This window comes from Nematolebias whitei, chromosome 11 (assembly GCF_014905685.2).
Source record: "Nematolebias whitei isolate Nwh7 chromosome 11, NemWhi1, whole genome shotgun sequence".
In the NCBI taxonomy this organism is placed as follows: Eukaryota; Metazoa; Chordata; class Actinopteri; order Cyprinodontiformes; family Rivulidae; genus Nematolebias; species Nematolebias whitei.
The window spans coordinates 21,750,435-21,774,012 of NC_056508.1; the positions used below are offsets into that span (position 1 = coordinate 21,750,435).

The window sequence follows — 23,578 nt, forward strand, 5'->3', positions numbered from 1 at the left end:
ATGGTGTATATATATATTGTGTATATATATATATATATATATATATATACACACTAAATACAACGTTGCTACTTTGCAGACTTTTATTTATTGCGTAGGGGGTGGTGGGGTGTCTGCAGCGTAACCCCCACAATAAACGAGAGACTACTGTACATAAAAACAAAGGAAAGATGTTCATTCTAATGTTTTTTCCACCTTGGGATTTTAGAGCCACAACAATTTGTTTTGTAAGGTATTGCTTCTGTCTTGGTCAATCAAAGTGAATTTAAAGACTGAAAAGGTGCCCTAATAGAATGTACACCTGGCTGAGTCGTTCTCAATCAGCACAAGCTTTCAACTGCAGATGAATGCCGGGGAAGTAAATGAGTTTTTTTTGGTTTAACAAGTACTATAAAAAAGTGCAGAGCAGCAGTGCCGTGCAGAGCATGTCTGGTCGGGACATTTGCTCCAGGAGCTGATGAAAAGCAGCTAATTGGTTTTAGGAGGGGCTCGTCTGTGCCGTGCTGCTCAAACACAATCCAATCAGTGCTGGTATTGATCCACCGGTGGAGCCTGCGGGGAAGACTGAGCCCACGGTGGGCTGAGAGTGAATACTGTTTAATTAGAGAGCGCACCGAAGCACCGGCTACAACAAAAACCTTTATTCTTCAACAAACAGGAGCAATATGCAGCTAATGCAGGAGGGCTGCTCAAAACGAGATATTTATTTAATATGGTAATGAAACTTGCATGCTTTGAAGAAATGCATCATTTGCCAGGGCTTTTAAAATGATCTTGTGTAATCAAGGTTGACCAGGGGTCTGCAACCTGCGGCTCGGGGCCACATGTGGCTCGTTGGTCCCTCTGCAGCGGCTCTTTCAGGCTTTGACCAAAACTAAAATAAAACTGAATTTTATTTAAATTATTGCCAACAATGAACATGGCTAGTTTCAGCAGATGTCCTGTCATTTTCAAATATGTGACGAATAGTACAAATACAAGTTGTAAAACATGTGGATTACATCATGCTAGCAGTTTGTTAGCCACTTTGTCAACTTCCAGTCTCACAGCGTGATCTCTCTCTAAAAACCACCAGAATGTTTTGGAATACCTTTAAGACAAGTTGCTGAGAAGGAATATGGTGTGTAACTTTGACAACACTAAGAATAAAACACAAAAAAACAAAATCAAAGTAAACAAAAGTATTTATTTTTCGTTAAAAATCTAACTGGATATCCAACAAACTGGCCTAATTTTATACTGTCTTTAACTTTATGCTTTAAGTAGGATACTTAATTCTTCAACAATTAAGAGAACTCACATTGGTCTGCAGAGTTCAGTGTTGGAATTTTTACAAAATAGTTAAAATTATGTATATATTTTTTCTTTCTTTACATGAATCTGATCTTTTATTTTGTAATAAAATGTAAAAATATCAATAAATGTTTATACTAGTTAGACATTTTTTGTTTTATAATATCACCCCTACTGGCCGGAAAAGCCATCTCCAACAAACTTGTAGAGGCCCATGGGCCACCAGTTGACGGGACACAGTTGTAGCAGGTTTTGCGGCTCTGGACACACACAATTATAAGCAAAGTAGCAAAAATGGCTCTTTTATCGCAAAAGTTGCAGACCCCTGAGGTTGACTCCAAATGCTTATCAGCTGTAGATGTACATCCAATAATAACTTTATGAGAGTTTCATTTTGTTAATAGACAAGCACACAAAGCCTATAACACGACTTCCATATTTCCTTGATAATAAAAGCTTCAATGTCATGCTTGAAACAGGTTTTATTAAACTGATCTCTAATCTTTCTCAATTTTAATGGATCCAAATCTTGGTTCAACGTTTGCTCAGAGAGTGACACTGAGGTTAAAGGTCACAGTTAGCTTCTAAACCTGTCCAGGAAGCCATAAAGAGAGAAATATTGCAATTCCTCTGCTTTAAGGAGAAGATTCAAGGACGATGAGGAAGAGTGTGAGCTACTTAAAGACCAGTGTCAGATTAAACCCAGAGAGAGAAACTTCAGAGGCTTCAACACAGACTTCAGCACTGGTGAGGGGAGCATTAATGCTGCATCTCTGGGTTATGTAACGTAGATTAAAAACTGTTCCGGCTCAAATCTTCTCACACTGACAAACTTGATAGGAAACACACATTTCTCTGAGTTACTCTGCATTCATTCAGATGATCAAACATGCAATATTTGCAACTCCAAATAAAAACACAACACTTTCTGTAACCTAATAAGATGAAATTTGATTGTAAGACCTCATTTTTACTATTTGTTTTTAATAACATAAGGCTTGCATATCAGAAACGGCTGCATTTGGTAAAATATAAAATATAGTGTTGCAGAGAAGTACTACAACTTAGAAGTGCAGTCTTTGTTTTTCCAACTATGATGTACAAGAAGAGGACAAAACAACTTGGGAATGATACTTATAATAAATGAAGGGAGGGATGATTAGATTAATTTGTAAGGCCGTGGACTACTCACACATCAAACAGCAGACTGGTTCTATTATTGTAATAAAGAAAGACTGGTTCAGCTTTTGACTGTAGAATTGCTCTTAATTCAATAACCTTATCTGTTTTGGGAGAAACATTGAGTTAAAGGGGTTTTGCCCAGAAAACCTAAACAAAATAAGATATTTTCAGACAAATACAAGACATCTAATACACTTAACAGGTCCAGACAAAAGATCCAGTCTGCTACCAAATACATAAAATTATTCAAAGTTTTATTTTTCCCTTCTTACATTACTTCTAAATCAAAGTGAAAACTACATCTACACCAGTGAATGTGTGAAGTTTGGTACAAATTCAAACTTCAAACACTTCATGAAGGCTTTCTTTCCATGTAGGCTTCAAGCAGCTCAACATTTTTAAAAAACATCACAGGGGTCACGACTAATACAAGTTTTTTTTTAACTCATCAAGGTTTGTAGCACGCAAAGCTGCATAGGCAACATATGATTTTAGTCACATACAAGACTCTCAGTCTGACTTTTACCTAATTTTGAGATTTTATTTTCTTGTCAAACAGGCCCAGAATTAAGAAAAACAAATCAGCCATGAGAACAGAGCAAGACAAAACCTGTTTTCTCTGGTTTCTTTCGGTGTTCACATTGTTTGTGTTGTTTTTAAGACCATCTGGGTCCCTCATTCTCTCCTCCATCAGTTCTCATTAGGAACAAAAACACCTGAGCTAACCCACAGTGGCGAGGCAGGCTATGGGCTGTATAAACCTGTCGGCATGGTAACAGCATCCCATTGATCACACAGATGCGTGCCCGCGCTGGCCAGGCGGTCGGACACCAGCTGCTGCTTTACCAAACAAAATGTACCGAAGTCACACAAAGTGTGTGCAAGCAGATGAGCTCAGATTGGAGATTTGTTAGAATTAAGTGTTAAGTTTAACAGACACTTGTGACTGATCAACCAAAGAGTTAATCACAAAAGAGGTACCGTGATTTTCACTGTACAAGTTGCAGTTTTTTGCATAAACTAGCATTATGGGGCCGAGATGGTGTAGGGGCAGGGCAGCCGACTCAGGACCCAAAGGTCCTGGGTTCAATCCCCAGTCATTGCACATCTTGTGGTGTCTCTGAGCAGGACACCCAATCCCAAATTGCTCCCCGGGCACTTACATAGCTGCCCACTGCTCCACCTGGGTGTATCCCAGGTGCGATGGGTTAAATGTAGAGAGCCAATTTCGTCTTTGTATGGGAACATACAACGATGACGACACATAGCACTTTATTTATTTTATTATGCCTGCGACTTATACAACAAAAACTACTTATTTATGTTTTTTTCTCCCATATGTATAACCAATTTTTGGCTGAAATCTGATGATCTCATTCATTCTGACATGGAAAATATTGAGCACTACCATTTTCAGCCACTAGAGGGCCCGCGACTAATATGGCAAGCCAAGCGTCTCATTAATAGGTGAAAGTGGCTATTAATGAGACACTTGGCTTGACATACCAAGCCACCTTCATCGCGCTAAAGAACTCCTGGTGCAAACGTCAAATCAGCTGCATTTCGCCGCACTGCCCAGGTGAAATGAAGCTGATTTGACCATTAAAGTGCATTTATTAAGGAAAAGGTTGACCTTTAGTATAATTAATAATAATAATAATTTCAAGCAAACAAACAATTGTTTTTAAGTGTTAATCTTGTTAAATTCTTGTTAAAGTCCTCCTGTGCACGCCCCCACGGCTGCCATTTCTCTCTTGTAAATGAGTCCTCGAGGCTCAATGGGATTTACCTGTCTAAATAAAGGTTGAATGAATTAGGCGGTCAATCAATTTTTGGTACAACACCGGCCCACGTTTCCAGGTGGTCAGCGGTGACAAATAACAAACTCGAAGCATCAGCAGTGACGTATAATATTTGCCACTTAAATGGCAAAGCGACGTATTTATGTTTTTTCCACTTTATTAGACATTTTTGGACTGATGCGACTTATACGGCGTAAAGTATGGTAACACAAACATAAACAAAGCACTAAATTTTGAAAAGGCTCAAACACGTTTTTCATTTTGAAATTCCATACTTTTCCAAACTTTCCAAATTCCCTGTTGATTTTTGAGTCATTTTTGACCTCAAAATAGCTGTAAATTTACAGTAAAGAACAGTATTTCTAGAGTTGTTGTTTCATTACCTTTATTAGTAGGTAAAGTTATTGGATGTGGAAAATGTTTTTCCCACTATATTTTATTCACCTCATTGGCTTTACGGTGCATATTTTGTAAACAGAAACAATTCCTTACTAATTATAGAGGTGATTTTCTCCCTTTAAATGATATTCTGTTTTATTTAAAGTATTAAATGTTACAATAATTTTGGGGAAACAAAGTTCATGGGCCTGAACATTTTTTCAAATGTTTCCTACCCCCCAAATGCAAATCTAACAAATTTTATTTAAATTTTCAAACAAATGCCTGTATATACTTGCCTGCTAAACCGTAACGTTGCACTTTTCTCGATCACATTACAAACAGGACACACTCGCCTGCCACTTTATTACATCCACTTGTTCAACTGCTTGTTAACACAAACAGCTAATCAGCCAATCACATTGCAGCAACTCAAGATGGTATGGCCGTAGTTCAGAAACTGCTGATCTACTGGGATTTTCACCTGCAACCAGCTCAGGAGTTTACAGAGAATGGACCAAAAAAATGAGAACATCTCTAGAGTAAAAGTTGTGTGGAGTAAAATGCCTTGTTGATGACAGAAGTCAGAGGTGAGCGAGCAAACAGGTTAAGTGGAAGACAACAGCAGCTCAAATAAACACTTGTTTCAAGCAACACATGGTATCTGCAGAATCCCATCTGTGAATATACAACATGTCCAGTTATGAAGCAGAGGGGCTGCAGCTACAAAATAACACTGGATGTCACTCCTGTCTGCTGAGAACAGGAAACTGAAGCTACAACCGCCCACAGACTCAACATAATTAGTTAATAAGAGATGGTAAAAACATTGTCTGGTCAAAGAGTCTTAATTCACTGGACTATAAGAGCCTCCAATTCAGCTCAATTCAGTTTAGTTTATTTGAATAGCACCAAGTCACAACAGAAGTCGTCTCAGGCCACTGAACAGAAACATTCACATACAGTAAATGCCAAATACTGGCAGTAAAGTTGTCTATCTAAGGAAGGAAGCCAGAAGACATTGTCTTCATTTTGTCACAGTCTCCCATCCTGAGCAAGCACAAAGGCAACAGTGGAAAGGAAAAACTCCCTTTTAACAGGAAGAAACCTCCAGCAGAATCAGGCTCAGGACGAGCGGCCATCTGCTTCGACCCGCTGAGTTTGAGAGGACAGGAAGGAGGAATGGACACAGACCAGTCATCAGTCCCATCGAGCACCTTTGGGACGAGGCGGAGCAGAGCGGCGCATCATGTATGTACAGAAACTGTGCAATGCTAACACGTCAGTATGGACCAGAATCTCCGAGAAATGTTTTCAACACCCTGTTGAATCAACGCCACGCAGAATTTCTGAAGTTCGGAAGGTAAACAGGGAATTTAACTCAGTACTAGCAAGGTGGACCTAAGTATTTAATTCCATTTCTGGAATTGGTGCATGAACTAAAAGTGGAAATAAAGAAAGGTTCATTCACTGTTCATTTTTTTCTTTAAAGTCAGTGTTATAAAAACTTATTTGAACAACTTTTATGAGTGTTATTTATTTGTTTATTTGATATAATAGACAAGATATAGTCTGGACACGGCGATAGCTGTAGTGGTTTTTCCATACTCGACTTTCTTGATTCCATAGAAGTACAAAGCTGGAAAGTATAAAATCAAACTCTATACTTTTCAACACTGAGGTGAAGCAATGCAGTGGGAATGTTATGTTAAACATTAAAATATGTGCTGAATTAATTCGGAACAAATGAAGAATCTTAATTAAGAAGCAACAGCACAAAGATGGAGTAAATTAAACTTGAATTGGAGGTCACTGGATCGTTTCTCAACAAATCAAGTGACATCCGTTAGTTACGGTTCTGCAGAAGTGATTAAAAGCATTAGAAACCAGGAAAACAGACCAATATCACAGAGAAACAGAAACAGTGTGAAACTCACCATGTAGTGTAGATCATCAAAGCCATTCAGGAGCAGCTTGCTCTCGTACTGCGGCAGCCCCACGTGCTCCAGCCAGTCCCCCACAGGCTGATCCAGCAGCCGGCCTGCAGCACCTGCCGACAGGGGAAAGCGCTTCAGCAGGGAGAAACCCTTCAACCGGTAGCAGCGGCACTCTGAGGACGACAAGTGGCATTGCCACATAACTCGTGGCCAGCAGAGCCGAGCGCACCAGCAGCAGGAGGGCGGTGAAGACAGTGTCCTCTGTGGACAGGGCGTCAGCTCCCGCAGGCCTGCGGAGGCTGAACCAGTCACTTGAAAAGGATTAATCCACCCTCTTGTGGAGGGGCGAAAGGGATAAAAAAAAAATTATATCACCAGCAAACCGACTCAGAAACTAAACTATGATTTGAGCCAGAACAAAAGTCTGAATGTCTCATGAAGGGTCTTTTATGAAGCTGCAGCTTTCAAGGCACTCAGAAAGACGTGCAACAGTTCCCAACTTCAGGGGGAGTCCTTCCAGTGAAGTAGGGTTGGTTGTGTCAAGTGGAAAGTTAACTGGTTAATTAGTTCATAGGTCCAGTTTTGTTCACATCGTCAACCTACACTAAAAATAGTCCCAACATGACCTGCAAATCTACCTGAGCTAAAGCAGCTTTAACAGGAAAAGCAGCAACAAAGCTATAGAATGAGTTGGAGAAACTAAAGAAAACATGTGACGTGACTGGAATGAGCCGAGGCTGAACACAGCTGTCAGCTGACACCAGCTACAAAAACAACACGACTTAATTTACGCCATAAAAATTTGTTTTAACACCATAAGCTTCATTAGAGCCTCAGCTTGGTTTGGTGGACGGCAAACATGTCTGACATGCACGCACAAAAGTCCCCTTTTCTCTTCCAGTCCTCCAGCCATCTGCTCAACCTGCAACACATCCAGCCCCGTTCACGTTGAGATTCCCACTTAAATAATCCATTTGGTCACTCCAGAAGTCTGGAAGTTTCCAAGAAGAAGAGCAAAAAGTAAGAATCCAACGAGCTTCTTCAAAACAGTCTGCAAACAACAGTGCTACAACCATCCAGGACGTGGTCAGCAACAAACCACTCGGCACAAAGCAGACTCTCCAATCCTGCATGTGGAAGTGTAGTCCTTCTTTTGTCCTGTCCGTTCACCAGCCTGCTGCCTGCAACTCCCCTCTCCTCCCTCTCCTCCCTCTCTCTCTCTCTCTCTCTCTTTCTACTTGCATGCACTCCTCAGCTTCCACCGCCCCGTCTCTCTGAAATACTGCAGGTGGCTGCTCTTTGTCATTTAAAGCTACCAGTTCAGTTTGTAGCCCCACCTCCCAAGCTCTCATCACTTGAATTTGCTTTTCTTGATCTTGAAACATCGCCATTTCCGTCCTTTTCTGTCTTCTTAAGGTTTCCCGTCCGCCTGCCACTATTCTTGTTACTCTGGGGCAAAAGTTAATCTGCAAAGAGCTGAAAATGCAAGAGACTGCAAGCCAATCAAGTCCAGGAGTCGTTGGCAAACACTACAGCAAATCAAACAGAAGGGGGGAAAGTGATGCAGCTTCTTGTGCACAAATAAAAAGAGTCTTTTCTGCTTTCTGAAAGCAGCAGAGTAGAGACGAAGCTGTGGGCCAAGCAGCAGAAGCCTCACGTACATAAAAGAGGATTCAGACAGATGAAAGCTGTGATGGGACACTAGCTTACTGCAGCAGAGTCAGCTTTGTCTACGGAGCAAATTGTGCTCGATCCCTGACATACGCTGTGGTTCCAATCCCCCTCCGGCTCAACAATAAAAACCCAGAGAGGTAGAATAAACAGGGACAGAGCATTGTTTAAATGTATTAAAAAGCAGCTAAAGCAAGCGTGAAGGTGAATGCTGAGCGGTGTGAGATGGGAATGCTGACGGGAAAGAGTCGATTGTTCAGGGCAACAGTGTCGGAGTACCATCCATCAGCTGGGGTGACAGGCTTTTCAAAAGCCAGAGGAGAAGGTACTGAAACTCTAATTGCAACACCAGATGTAATCAATTGTCTGAGATACAGTTGATCCTTAAAACAAAAACAGAAGTGCCTTCTATCTATGTCTAAAACTATGTATGGTACATGACTTGGAATATTTTATAGCAAATCAAAGTTGTATTTTACTAAATGAAGAATGAATAGAGTCCCTACAAGACAAGAAATGCAGCCATTGCTGCAGGAGATCCTGCGATAAAAGATGCTAAACTCTTTTATACCAGCCTTAACGTACAGGTTGATTTCAAATATTTGAACCTAAGGGCAGAATCTCACTGGGCTGTGACTGCTGGAGACTATGTGGTGAACTGTATTCACAGGAGAGTCTCCAAATTTGTTTAAGACATTTGCAGGATTCTCAATTTTTTCGCCACTTGTTGCTTGAAATTTGAACAAGTTGACAAGAAATTCTGCAACAAATTTTCTCTCACACTAGTCCCAGAGTTGTCTCAAGCATCTCAAACCTATATTTAGTTACCAGTACTATTCATTTCGGAGCACTAGGGGTGCATTTTGACGTCTTTACAGGAGCTGTTTGAGACCGAAAACATCCGAGGCTACAGCTCCAAATGCCTAGGTCTAAAACACTGGGGTACAGAAACTGATCCAAATCTTTTAAACTAAAGCCAACAAATTAAATCTTAAACATGGTTGGTGGCAGACAATGTGAGTACAAAGTGGGCCAACACAGGTACGAGATGGCCAAGAAAACAATGTGAGAATTTGGAATTTTACAAGCGATGCTCACTTCACCACTTGCTCTGGCCGAGATCAGATGCTTCTCCCTTCCCCTCCCTCTCCACTTTGCTTTGCTGCTCTGTCTGTCTGTGAAACTGCTGTGAGCCTCTCTTGCATTTCTTCCGAACCATAATTATGGACTTGTTTTGATCAGTAGGTCCCTCAACTCAATTTACAACATTTCTTTGAATAAAAGACAGGCTTTAGGCGAGCCGATTTGCCCTGTTGGCACACGCGCAGCTGGATATCTCATCGACTGGAAGACTTGATGATGTGTCTATCTCTGCTGCCATCTGTGGATTTTAAGGACGCATATTTAATTGGATTTACGATAACTAGATCCTGCTTTTTGGATTTGGCTGGTTGCTGGTTTTATCTACAATCATGGAAGTCGTCGGCAGCAAATTTGGACCCGATCACGCTGCTTGCCTTTATGATGGTTTGGTTCGTGTCTCGAGTACCCAGACTCAAATGCTTTGGGCTGAATGGATCAGATCTCGGGGATTTTACTCAGTCATGTTCCATCGGTGTGGCCATGTAATTTGGACATTTCAGAACCGAGTCGACCAACACAGACTCAAGGTAGATGTCATTAAGTTCTGCCTGTCCCCAAAACAACTGTGTGTTTATCTTAATTTGGCTCCCTTGGCTGGCCTTGAAGGCCATCTTATCTGAATTCACCTGGAGAACATGTGATCTGACGCTCACCACCCCCTCCCTGAGGAATTACCAACTGATAACCAGATGAAACCAGCTGAATAAACTTGTGTCATCATTTCAGGACTCTTGGATTCTCATAGACGTTATTCTTGGCCATTCCTCGACATCCCTCGAGAATGTTTATGGATCTCACCGGAGGACATTGACTGATTATTCCATCCTTATCAGAACTCTTACAGTGACCTCGAGAGCATCTATGAACATTGCTGACCGCTCTCGTCTCCCCCGTCTGCAGATTGTCTACGTAAATATGTTCTTGTTTGTGCAAGGTGGTTTTTTTTATTATTAGAGGGGTTTTTTTTTTTCTCAGGCAGGAAAAAAAATACATCTGATAGGAATTTTTTTTTTCGCCTCCAACTCCTACATGTGTCCAGTTAACCGTTGTTTTTGTCTGTCCAAACAGGTCTCACTTGTAAATGAGTCTTTGAGGCTCAATGTGATTTATCTGTTTAAATAAAGGTTGAATGAATGAACAAACATGGGCTGTGATTTTCAAAAGGAGGCTGTTGAAAAGGAAACCACAGCTCGTTAGTTGCCAACACTCAAAATTCACCTGTTTTCTTTCAATTTTGATTCATCAATAATCTTGAACAGTCACAGCTCAGTGAACAGCTACACTGGCAGCTTTAGGGGTTTCTAAACTAGAGGACTTACAGTTACTTGTACACAAAATTAACACAGCAACCGTTGTGTCTTTCATTACAGAGGTGGGTAAATCTATGACAATCAGGATTTTGTTAAAATGAAAAAAACTATCCTGTTCACTACTTAGACTTCAAACTTTCAGCTTCACTGATTAATAATGACTGGATTAAACAAATGTTTATTTTACAACACAAACCGTCAGTCAGATCAACTCTACCTTGCTGATCTCTGGAAGACTCGATGCCCGCTCCGATCAGCGTCATGATCTTCTCGATCTGAGGACAGGAAGAGAGAGACGAGGTGAGCGCCTAGAAAAGCCATCAGTGTTCCACCGTCCGCTTTACAGCAACAATAATTGGAAAAGAAAAATGAAAAATAAGAAAGCCCCCTTGCATCATCAAATGTCTTCTCTCCAAACGCACAGCAATGGTCATGAATATTTAAAAAATATGCTTCGTCATTTTTTTTTATTGAGTGTGTGATCAAAGCTCTTGGCTTTTGCAGAATCAATACACTTGTAAAAACCTAAAGCTCTGATAAAAATCCTTTCTAAATTAAAATAAAAATCAAACATTTTATTATATAAAAGGGATTTTAATCAGAGCTTTAGGCTTTATTCAATGTTTAACTTTTCATTTTTCTCTAAACAGGGTCTAAATTTGTAAACAAAAATGAATGAAAAGTACCAATAACTATTAATAAATCTACTTTTTTTTTTTACAGGACTCAGGCATGCTTTGATTGAGGTTGCTGAGGACACCTCGACTCTTAATCTCTGCTGCTGCTGCGCAGAAAAGAATATTTGAAATTCCTTGAAACTATCATATTTATGACTAAAATCTGTCTGGAGGAGAGCTTTTGAATATTTCAGTTTATAGACATTTAGATATGATTTTTTAAAGGGTCAGAATATCATCAAGAAGATTTGGTGAGAGGGAAGCATGGAATGATCAAAAACCAATAGTCAGAGGTTACCCTGCAAAAAAAGAAAGAATTAATATTTATTTATGAGCAAGAAGTAACCATCCATCCATCCATCCATGAATAATATAGAGACAAAAAACCTCCAAGGTTTCCTCCCACATATACCCACTCCAAAAACTTTTCATGACCAAACATGCAAGTTTTCTTTCGTTAGAGACTAGAAACATAATGAAAACCCCCACAGAGAGCATGCACCTATTTGAGAGGGCAACTTAAGAGATGGCATATCTATCCATGCATCTTTGCCCTTCACAATATTCACAGTTATTCACAGGCATCAATATTTGACAAGTTACTGCTATGTGGGCTGCAGGAAAATTCACTCGCTACCTGCAGAAGCAGTGCATTTCAGTGTGTAAAACAAGTGGTTGAAGATAATTTGATGCTCTTTAAGGAAAGCACACAGAGAGCATCAAAAGCAAGAACCTTAGCAACACCTGAGTGTACGCAGATAATCGTGTTTCCAGCAAAAACGTAATGCATCACCACTGAATGCATTTGAGAATACAGTGTGTCGTCTCCGAGCACTGTTGCAAATATCCACATGCTGCGCACATGCACACAAAGTTCTTCAAATAGAATACCGTAGTTTCCTCTAAATGAAGCGATACAGGCAGCAGGACACTGAGGAGCCTAATACTGTGAATGTTTATGAAGCATTCACACTATTGTGATCCATCCCCCCCCCCCCCATATATTATTCGGAGAGACCGTTTATCGTCCGGCAGTTTTCAAACTATTTCAACAATTCATGTATCAAAATGTTCAGCTTGTTCAGGAAAAGGGTGCTATGACTTTTGGTATTGTTGCAGCTTTAGCTTTTTGAAATATTTAGTCTTTTCTGCCATTTTTTTCTCATAGAAAATGAATTGAGCTCATTTTACCTCCTTCAAATCTTTAGAACTGTTTACAACCTTTTACTGCTCCTTTCACATTTTGTTATTGTTCAGCTTCTTTGTGCAAATTTGAATATTTTTTTTCAACTACTTTCAGCTGATTTGTGCTCCTCTCAGATTCTTTCTGCTAACAACAACATTTTTGTGCTTCTTCTAACTTCTTTCTGCTAATTTCAGCTTATTAGGCTTCTTTCAGCTTCTTTCTACAAGTTTCAACTTTTCTGCTATTTCAACTACTATATAGCTGTTTTATGCTAATTTAAGCTTTTTCATCTAATTCCACATTTGTTGCACTCTTTTCAACTTTTTTCCAACTAAATTCAGCAAAAATGTGCTCTCTCCACTTTGGTCTGGCAATTTAAGCTTCTTTCTGCTGTTTTAGCTACTTTTCAGCTGGTTTTTTTTTTTCCTAATTTCTGCTTTTTTCAGATGATTTCCACATTTTTGTACTAATTTCTGCTTCTTTCAGCCTGATTGGGCAACCAGTTGTTTTCATATAAATTCAAGTTTTTCATGGTCATTTCTGCTACTTTCAGACTAATTAACTCCTTTCTGCTAATTTCAGCTTGTTATGCTCCTTTCAGCATTTTCTGTTATTTTAGCTGTTACTTGGCTGTTTCATGCTAATTTTAGCTTTTTCAGTTAATTCCACATATTTTGTGCTCATTTCATCGCTCTCCACTTCATTTTGGTAGGTTAAGCTTCTTTCTGCTTTTTCAGCTACTTTTCAGCAGTTTTTTTTTTTTTTTTTGCTAATTTCATCTTTTTTACCTTATTTCCCAAATTTTGTGTTAATTTCTGCTTATTTAAACCTAATTCAGCAAATATGTGTTCTTTCTGCTTTCTTCTGCGAAATTGGGATTGTTCTTCCATTTCAGCTACATTTCAGCATGTGTTTTAGCTAATTTCAGCTGTTTTTCAGCTGTTTTTCAGCAAGTTCTAGTGCAACAAACATTCACACTGTATTTTTGTAGGAAATTCAATTTCTCTAGTTACATCTGTAGGGGCACAGAAACGTGGCGCCCCTTTCTACCGTACGCAGCTGAGGCTTTAAGAACATCGGAACAATGCAGACTGTTGTCAGGTCACATTAAATGTTTTGAGTTTATGGATATAATGTAAAATTGCATTTTTACTGCCCTTCCATACATCCTAGCTGCTCGTAAAAAAAAAAAAAAAAAGAAAGACAAGTTCCCATTAGTATAATTAAATGTTCAATGAGTCTACACTTGTTCATCATTAATCAGTTTGGGAACGTTTAATAATAAAATGTTCTGTAATTAAAAGAAATATGTATTCCAGAGGGTGCAGAGGAATTCAAACAAACAAACAAAAAAGTCTATTCATGAACGCTCCTGTCTGATCTATCTAATGATGAATTAAAGTGGCTGGATTTGAACAGGAAAAGAACCGAAGAATTGACAAGATTATTTTATTTCAAAGTGATCCATGAAGTACAAAGACCCCAGATACCTCTGCAAGGAATGTCCCAGAAGAGCCCAGAGTCAAAAAAAGGAGCAGGGATCAAATGAAAAGAGGCATCTTACGCTGTCGGTGGAACTAGATCTTCGATGTTTTGGGGAGGGAGAAGTCGTCTGTGTCTGCTGGAAGAGAATTTAGAGTTTTGATTTATAAGACTAAATAATAGACACTGTGGTTCGTTCTATGGCAGCAACCATCTCATTTTATACACAAACTCCAAACCTGGGGAAAAAAACTGGACTTTGTGAAAAATGCCAACAAAAAGAAAACAATGATTGCAAATTTCATAAACCCACACTTTATTCAAACTGAACATAGTAAGCATATTTAATGTTGAAACAAAAATATATTAAAGTCGTTTTTAATGTGATCTGAATAAAAAGGGGGTGATAGATCACTTTAAAACGTCCTCAACTATACCAGCAGTCTGTATATTACAAGGAACTGGAGAGACCAGCGTGTTTTAAGGGAAGTGTCTCGTTCTTGTCCCATGTAGGATTCTAGCTGCTCACCAGTCCTGGGTCTTTGTTTCATGCTGCTCCAAATGTTTTCAGAGGGTGAGAGGTCCGGACTGCAGGCAGGTCACTTCAGTATCCAGATTCTTCTACCTCAAGGTCATACTGTTGTAAATTTCTGAGTTCTGTTCTGAGTCCATGCAGTGGTGTACAGAATGGAATCAGACCTGTGTTGAAATGCGGTGGCCCCTGAGGGCCCTCGTGTCCTCATTACAACTGGGGAATGAGGGCCCATTATTGATTTGAACTGTATATAAATAAATATTCAAAAGAATTTCCAATTTTCCTTTGAGCAACGTTGTCCGGAACATGTTCCACAATTTTTAACAGTTCTTCTCAGACTTGTGAAGCTGCGCCCATCTTTACTTCTAAAATGCTCTTTTAATGTCCAGCCCTTTTTACTATGTTGCTAATTAGCTAATCTGCTACAAGATGCTCCTCAACCTGTTTCTTATTCATACCACTGGCACTTAAAGCCTTTTGTTTGGAGATGTGTTTCTACTGTCAAATTCAAAGTTTGTTTATATAGATTTATGCAAGTTGCAGATCTTTGCATTTGGTTTTAGTTTACATTTTACACAGGCCTGTCGCGATAAACAATAAATCAATTAATCGCATGATAAATGAAAATTATCAACCTCATTTTCATTTATCGGCTTTATCGTTTTTTCTTGTCTCTCACTTTCTACTGAAGACACTGGATGAGAAAAGGCTCAACTCCAGCGTTCTTCACTGACTCCACCTTTCTCTTTTTTCCCTTTTCTTTAAAATATGTTATAATCGTCCAAAATCACGTTTTTTGATCGTTAAAAGCAGCTAAGCTGAGAAGCTAAGCTACGAGCTAAGCTAACAGGCCAACCTCAGAAAAAAAACTCTGTCTTGTCAAAGCTCCAAAATTCACGGTTGAAACCAGTGCCTTTGTTTAAAAAGTTGTTTTTCTCTGCAAAAAGAAGCTGAGAACATTTTACTGAATTTTAAAATTTTCATTAAAAGCTTTGTGTGAAAAATGCTATGCCAAAGAGCTCAAACCACACCGAGCGTCCGCCATTTTGAGATTTGAACAAAAGGAACAAGAGATAACCCATGTCACGTCAAGGGGCCTCCCTCCTATTTTTTCTTAAAGAGACACACTGCTGGCTCCCTCACTATCCATCCTTTGATTCAAACAATCTTATACTGCCATCCAGTGGCCAAAAAAGGTACTACACACAAAAATTGCCAACATTGCTTCTTAAATTTGACAATAATTACTAATTATTGTCAAATTTCAAACAATATTATAGTTTATTGCAATGTTTTCTGAGACAATCACCCAGCAAAACTTGTTATCATGACAGGCCTAATTTTACACATTCAGTTTTTTTTTTTGTTTTTTTTTTCAGAAATGAAGTTTGAAATAAAACTCAACATAGTTAATAATGAAAACATCAACCAGAATGCACCAAACCACTATTTTAAATGGTTGAAATGGAAAATATTAGACAATAACAATCTGGTTAAAGAGGATATGACTTAAAAAAACAGGCGTCTTGAGTGGATTTTATGTGCTGATATTGTAGGTGGGTCATTCCTACTGTTCAGTGCCGTTAAGAGTCCTCATGCCATAATGTGGTATAGTTTGTTTAAAGGTGGTCTAATATTTATTTTATTAATTCCATCTTTGACTTTCCTCTACCATAAACCCAACTATATGTACACAAGACAAATTTATTTAAAATAATTCAATCTAATGTTTTTTTATAGTTTAACAAGCCCTTCATCAGATTAAATAATAAAATCAAGAAAAAAAAAGTTTTTTTTTCTTTAATATTACCATGGTCAAATGGCACCGAACAGTAGGAAAGATCCAGGTGTGGCAGTCTCTTTTCCATATCCATCAGTTTTAAATTGTCAATTGTGTTTAGATTGGTCTCATAATACCTAAATAATTAAACTGTATCCTATTAGAAAGCTGCAGATGAATGCTGGCATTGCGCAGGGTTCTGTCAAATCCTTCTCCTGGGTTAACGAGGACGGCTCAGGTCTCATAAAGTGGCTGAGGTGAGCACAAGGCAGAAGATAATGCTCCTGTCAGGGGCATCAATCTTTTGAAATAGGCATAAAAGAAGACAACAGGGAGCTGTGATCTCCCTCTGAAGTCTAATAGAAAGTTTACTTCTTTCCCCCTGGGGAGATAACCAATGCCAGTGCATGTTCCCAACATCAAAGCAAAGCTTCCTCTGATTGCTTCATATTCAAAAATCTCAACACGGCTCTCTGAAAACCTCAAACTGATGAGAGAAAGACGCAGCAAATGATTAGGACTGATTTAACTAGACACAAACTATCACACAAATCTATATTTAGATGCAATAAACCAACACACAACAGTGTTTTCCATCTCCGTGCACCAACTTTACTTTCACACAGTGTAATACAGAAGAGAATACCAGTTGGTCTGATGAGAATCAGAGGCAGCTACCATGAAAGGCAGGTGTGAACTGGAGAAAATATAACCATACCAGAGGGTGTGACCCACTGTTGTTCCTCAAGGTAAATTATATGCCCCCCTGAAGTTTATGTTCGAGATCCAAGATCCTCTGAGTCATGAGAAATTACAGCGAGACGATGGGGGGAGGTGGTTTGTGCAGCAGAACCAAATCAATACAGAGAGACTGAGATGGAAGGGTCCATTGTTAGAGGGACTCCGTACAAACTGGGAGACACAAAGAGCAGGGTCAGAAGTCACTGACAAGGTAGAGGTCAACAGCTGAAGAGCAAAGACGAGAGACGGTCTGAGTGCGATGGAACCCATTTATCATGCTTCTCACAGCAGGCCTGCCGCTCCACAATGACGGAGAACACAACAACTTCACTGAGACATGAAAATCTCACAGCCTTGGGAATCTGCAACAACAGGACAAATAAACTAAGAGATGTCCCGACGGGACAGCTAAAGGACGTGTTCAGGGACAACCTAAAGCCTGCAGAAGGAAAGAGAGCGAGTGTTTGGACCACCTGGCACAAACTGGCACTGGCAAGCTGGCATCAACACAAGGGCTGGCTGAAAACTGTGAACTAGTAAATGGCATCGCGGGGAACAAAAGCGCACCAGTGAAAAGTGCCAACACCTCAACACAACAGCAGGACAAAGCACTGTCAGCAGACACGGTGTCTTCCTGAAATAGCTGCACCATGTCATATTTGCACTTTTGGAAAATATTGTCCTTCAGCAGAACCCAGAGGGGAAAAAACTTAAAGTGTGGTAGGACAGCTTGTTTCATTACCGATTAAAGAGACAACTGGATGTCTCAGGTCACCTGTCATTCTTATATGTCATTCCTCCCTGTTGGACGGTCAGATGCACGCACACTTGCAGTGTGGTTTGATCTAGGGATGCACAATATCATCGGCATGGTATCGGCTGATATTAGCGGTAAAGTTAAATATCAGACATCGGACATTCCATCAAAATAACTCATGGATATAAAAGACAATGTTTTTGTATGACAACCCAGTGACAAGTATGCCTGCAGTGCCAGCACAACGTGATGACATCACACGTGCCTACCTGATCTGATCACAGAGGAGAGGAGGAAGTCAAAATGTCGGCGGTGTGGAAGTTTTTTTTTCCACTGAAGATATTGGTTAAAGATTTTTGGACTACTCGCTACATCGTTCCCAGTCAGAGATATTTTTCTGACATAGCCTTACCCGAGTTACAAGCCATCATTTCCGACGTCATTGAGAAGCTAATAGCAGATAGCACTTGGGTGAGTTTTACCACAGACATTTGGACGTCGTGTTAGCCCCGTTAGCATGATTAGTCTTACGACACATGGATAGACAAAAACTTTGAACTTAAAAAGTCTGTCCTTCATGCACAAGAGTGCAGAGGATCCCACACTGCAGCTATAGGAACCTGGAACAAGCCTCCACAAGTGAGACAGCATCGCAGCTGACTAATGTTAATAAATAACATTTAACACTTTTCATTTAATATAAGTTAAAGTGCTATGCATATGACTGTTACTGAATATATGTCACCAGCTCTTACAGCTGTTATACATTTTTGTAGCAAATAAGCCCAAATAAGTGGGCTATGTTCTGACAAAGGAACGTATATAAAAAATATCGGTATCGGATATCAGCCAAATAAGTTTTAACATATCGGCCAAAAATCCAATATCGTGCAGACCTAGTTTGATTCCAACAAGTTTAAAACACGAGAAGTCTCCTTAACAAGCAGCAAAGCTTGCGAAAACAAAATCTACACCAAACCTTCACTGAGCTCATGTCAGAAAAAATATATATATCTGCCAAAAAAAATTACAAGTAAACTTCAAATAAAATAGCAGACATTTTTAAGAAATTATTGAATAGCATGAGAAAGAGTCTCGAGTTTTTGTCGTACTCTATTGCTCAACTCCTAAAGAACCGAACTTAAATCAACGAGTAACAAGCCACGCGTCTTCAGTAGAAATACAACAGCCATAGAAATGCTGAAAAACCTCCGATTGATTTCTCATTTGTGCCATTCACAGAAGTTGGACAAGATTAATTGGACTCTGGAAGAGCCTGGAGTGAATCAATACTCACAAAAGCTGGTTTCATCGTGGCGATTAACAGAAAAGTTAAAAAGTGGAGTGGGGAAGCAGAGTGGCCCTCTGCTTCTGTCAGTCTGGATCTTCTGTGTCCCCCGTTTCTGTGGGTTCTAGCACACACAATGCACCCCCCACTGGATTGTCATCTCCAGTCTGATTTCAGGGACTAACCTGCATTAGCATACACTTTACACACCAACGCATCCCCCTCGCACAGCACGGACACACATGCACACACAGAGCTTCTTAAATGAGAGACGCATGGGCCGAGACCTCATGCAAGTCAAATCATGTGAATTGGAGGATGTGTGAGGCTCTGAGGGAGTGACAGATACAGAAAGGAAAAGGGGATGAGGGTGTGAGAACTGGAATATTAGGCAAGGCACATCAAATTCAAGGCCTTGCAGTCATTGAAGGAATGCCTATCACTCGCTGCCTTTCATTACAGTTTTATGACGTGTGATCATTTTATGTTGAGACAAAACAGACTTTAGTTATACTGGGCGACCAAACCAGCCACTAGGGAGCACAAGCCAGTGTATCTCTGTGCCGGTCCCAGGCAGGTCCTGGGTAAATGGTGTGGGTTATGTCAGGAAGGGCATCCGATGTAAAACACTTTTGTCAAAACTATAAAGGGAGTTCATCAAAGCGAAACAATACCAGATCAGTCGAGACCCGGGTTAACAACGACCGCCACCGGTGCTGTTGACAAACGGTGCCAGCGGAAATTGTTCTACTGTTAGTCGAAGACCACGAGGAGACAACAGGAGAAGAGGAAAGTTAAGCATGTAGGACTGAGGGTTGCAACTCTAAGTGTGGGGAAAATGACAGGCAAAGGTAGAGAGCTGGCTGACATGATGCAGAGAAGGAAGGTAGAGGTTTTATGTGTCCAAGAGACCAAGTGGAAGGGCAGCAGGGCTCGCAGCATTGGAGCAGGAGTTAAACTGTTTTAACATGGTGTGGATGTTGTCTAATGAGCAGTGCTCATGGCATGTGTTGGGAATGACTCTCATCTACCACCACACCAAATTTTAGCTCAATATCTACAAAAATCACTCAGAGTTTTAGTAAAATCTGTAAAGTGGTTTGTAAGATATTTTGTATACACAGTCAAATGCACAAAATGTGCAATCGTTATGGCCTGCTTTTTGTTTTGAGCAGCGAGCAATCAAGAGAAAAAGATGTTTTAAAGGAATAAATGAATGCACCAGGGGGGTTTGCCACTGTTCTGACAGCCCCCTTGGATAAATACTGTCAGCCTGAACCGGAGCAGCCAGTTGTGACCAGATGTGTGGCTGTCACTGCGACTTCAGGACTAGATGCTCCAAAGATCAAAAATAAAGGAAAGGAAAGGCTGCAGCTAATTCAAACACTTTTTTTTAAATAACAAATAAGTGAACAATGCATTTTAAATGAGTGTCAGTTTTCATTAACAGACGTTACATCACAGCTAATATGATAAGAATAAAACTGTTCTTAAAAGTTGCACCCAGTCACTGATTGACTCGTTTCATTTGAAGCAGTAACAAAATATGAGATACGTCGTGGCATCTTAACCAGAAAACATCAAGCTTGGTACAGAGGGAGGCTTTTTAAAGCATCCTTCAAGTGACAGCTGGCTTACATTTTGTACATCGCAGCTTAGTGGTTGTACATTTCATATTCACTCTTGCTGCCATGCGTGAAAACGTGAAGCTACTGGTGCAGCTGACAGGCTGCTTCACAGATACAGGCTGTAAAATTTAACTAAAGCCACCTGCAAAACACACAACACACACATCTGTTTCTTCAGCAGCAGCACTGAGCGTCAAAGCAGCAAAAAGAACTTCTAGAGTCAACATCGGTGCAGTTAAAACTCCTAAAACCATTTAATTTTGTGACTGACTTACTGGAGAGCACATAAAGTGCACTCCAAAAGGGAGGGATGAATAATTAAAGGTGAAGAGCGGGACTCTCTGCCAGCCGCTTCCTTTAAGATTTTATAGACACTTTCAGGCGTTCAGATGAACCTAAAGCAGGACGGTTCACTCAGCGCTGAAACTTTTCAAATCAGGCCACTGCCTCCATTTGTGACAAACTCTCTCTTTCAGTTCGAAGGAAATGCTCTGAGGCGTTCTGCTGCCACGCAGGGAGATCATGTTAGCGCAGGAGGAAATCAATAGTCCGTTCTGGCTCCACCTCAACAGCTGTACTACTATTACAGAGCAGCTCTCATGCGTGGTCTGTTAACTTCACGAGTGCAGAATAACTGATATAAGGCAACAGTAAAGTGTGTGTGAGTGTGTGTGCTCATGAAACTGCTTAATTAGATTGGATAGTGTCCTATCAGCAGAGCAGACACCTTTAAATGATTACAGCACACACTTTAATGTCTTTTACGATATTTTTGCTACATTAGATCGGTGTTTTTCAAAGTGGGGGCCACCAGGGGGCGCTAGGGGGGCCCCGGAAGGTTGGAGAGAAGACGATAAAAAAAAGCAAAAATAAAAAATAGTAATAATTATAATAAAAATTGCCCACTAGGGCAATCTGCATCTGACATTTTCCAGATAAACACAATTGAGAGAGAGGTTAGATTTCTTTTGTTTTGTTCTTCTTGTCAACAGTTGGTTGAAAAGTTGTTTTATTCAGTGGGAATATAATTCAGTGTTTAAAATAGAGATGCATGATATTATCGGCATGGTATCGGCCGATATTAGCGTTAAAGTTCAATATCGGACATTCCATCAAAATAACTCACAGATATAAAAGGTGTTGTTTTTGTATGACAACCCAGTGACAAGGATGCCTGCAGCGCCAGCACAACGTGACGATTTCATGTGCGCCTACCTGATTTGATCACGGCCGAGAGAAGAATTCAAAATGTCGGCGGTGTGGAAGTTTTTTTTGTTGAGGATGTCGGATTCCGAAGATTTATGGATTATGTTGAGCCTCGCTACATCGTCCCCAGTCGGATATATTTTTTCGACGTAGCCTTACCCGAGTTACAAGCCGTCATTTCCGATGTCAATGAGAAGCTAATAGCCGATAGCACTTGGGTGAGTTTTACCACAGACATTTGGACATCACGTGTGTTAGCCCCGTTAGCATGATTAGTCTTACGACACATGGACAGACAAAAACTTTGAACTTAAAAATTCTGTCCTTCATGCACAAGAGTGCAGAGGATCCCACACTGCAGCTATAGGAACCTGGAACAAGCCTCCACAAGTGAGACAGCATCACAGCTGACTAATGTTAATAATAACATTTAACACTTTTCATTTAATGTAAGTTAAATTGCTATGTATATCATTTGGCTGTTACTGAATATATGTCACCAGCTCTTACAGCTGTTACACAATTTTTGTAGCAAATAAGCCTAAATAAAAGGGCTATGTTCTGACAATGGAAAGTAGATAAAATATCGGTATCGGCCAAATAAGTTTTAACATATCGGATATCGGCCAAAAATCAATATTGTGCACCCCTAGTTGAAATCATGTTAGTTAATAACATTTTTATTCTCAGCAGCTGTAATAATGAATTGAATATAGTGAACAAATTTAAAACAATCTAAAAGTTGATGTTTCTTTATATATTTTGTAGCATTGTTTTGTGGGTTTGCGAGGAGGGCCTCGGACAGAGGGGCCATGGCATGGAAAAGTTTGGGAACCCCTGCACTAGATGACAATGTGCAGTCTGTGAGGTCCGTGTTCTGTTTGCATGTTGTGGTTTGATTACATTTCTAGGCTCTGGCATGTACGAATGTGACCTACGGTAGGTTGAACAAATAGCATGGTTGTTTTGCTCCATTGCAGATATGGTCAACACATACTGATAGTTTCAATGTTAAGTCCCTTGTGAAGCAACTTTGTGTGCAAAATAACTTGTGCAGTAGATGTAGTAAGGTTATTTAACTCATGGCTGAATAAGGACTTCAGTGCAGACAAAGTGCTGTCAAAAAGTTAAGACAGTAACTAACGCAGGAAAATGTAAACTGGTATGAGAGATCTGGTTCAAATCTTCTACATATCAGTATAAGTCCAGATTGACTCATAATGCAAAAAGGCTACACAATATTTTAAATGTATAACTGCTTAGACCACAGTAAAGCCTGGACTATGATGATCCATGGGTCTGCATTCATGCTTCAAATGTCAAGAATGTTTCTAGTTGATATGATGGACTGTCACTGCCCTTGATGTTTAAACCCAGTTTAGATTGCAGTGGGTGAGCTGCTAAAGCACATGTCAAGTGTTGTGTTCCCAGACGGAATAGGAGGAGTGAAAAATGGATTTATTGCAGCAGATGACATTAAAATATACAACAATATTGTCGTACTGCATGTTTGGAACTGAGGTTGTTTAAACAGCAAGAGTCCTTTTCTACAGAGCATTCTGTGTTGAACCGCCACTTTTCT

General features: G+C 39.9%; 1 protein-coding gene across 1 annotated transcript in view; it reads right to left on the reverse strand.

Moving 5' to 3' along the window:
- LOC119417533 (ankyrin repeat and SAM domain-containing protein 1A) overlaps positions 1–23,578 on the reverse strand; it is a 102,573-nt gene that overhangs the window by 19,861 nt on the left and 59,134 nt on the right. Inside the window, exons 15-16 of the mRNA XM_037684757.1 lie at positions 10,934–10,991; positions 6,593–6,705 (exon numbers count right to left, since the gene is read on the reverse strand). Coding sequence (XP_037540685.1) covers positions 6,593–6,705; positions 10,934–10,991 — 171 coding nt within the window. The remainder of the gene's footprint in view (positions 1–6,592; positions 6,706–10,933; positions 10,992–23,578) is intronic.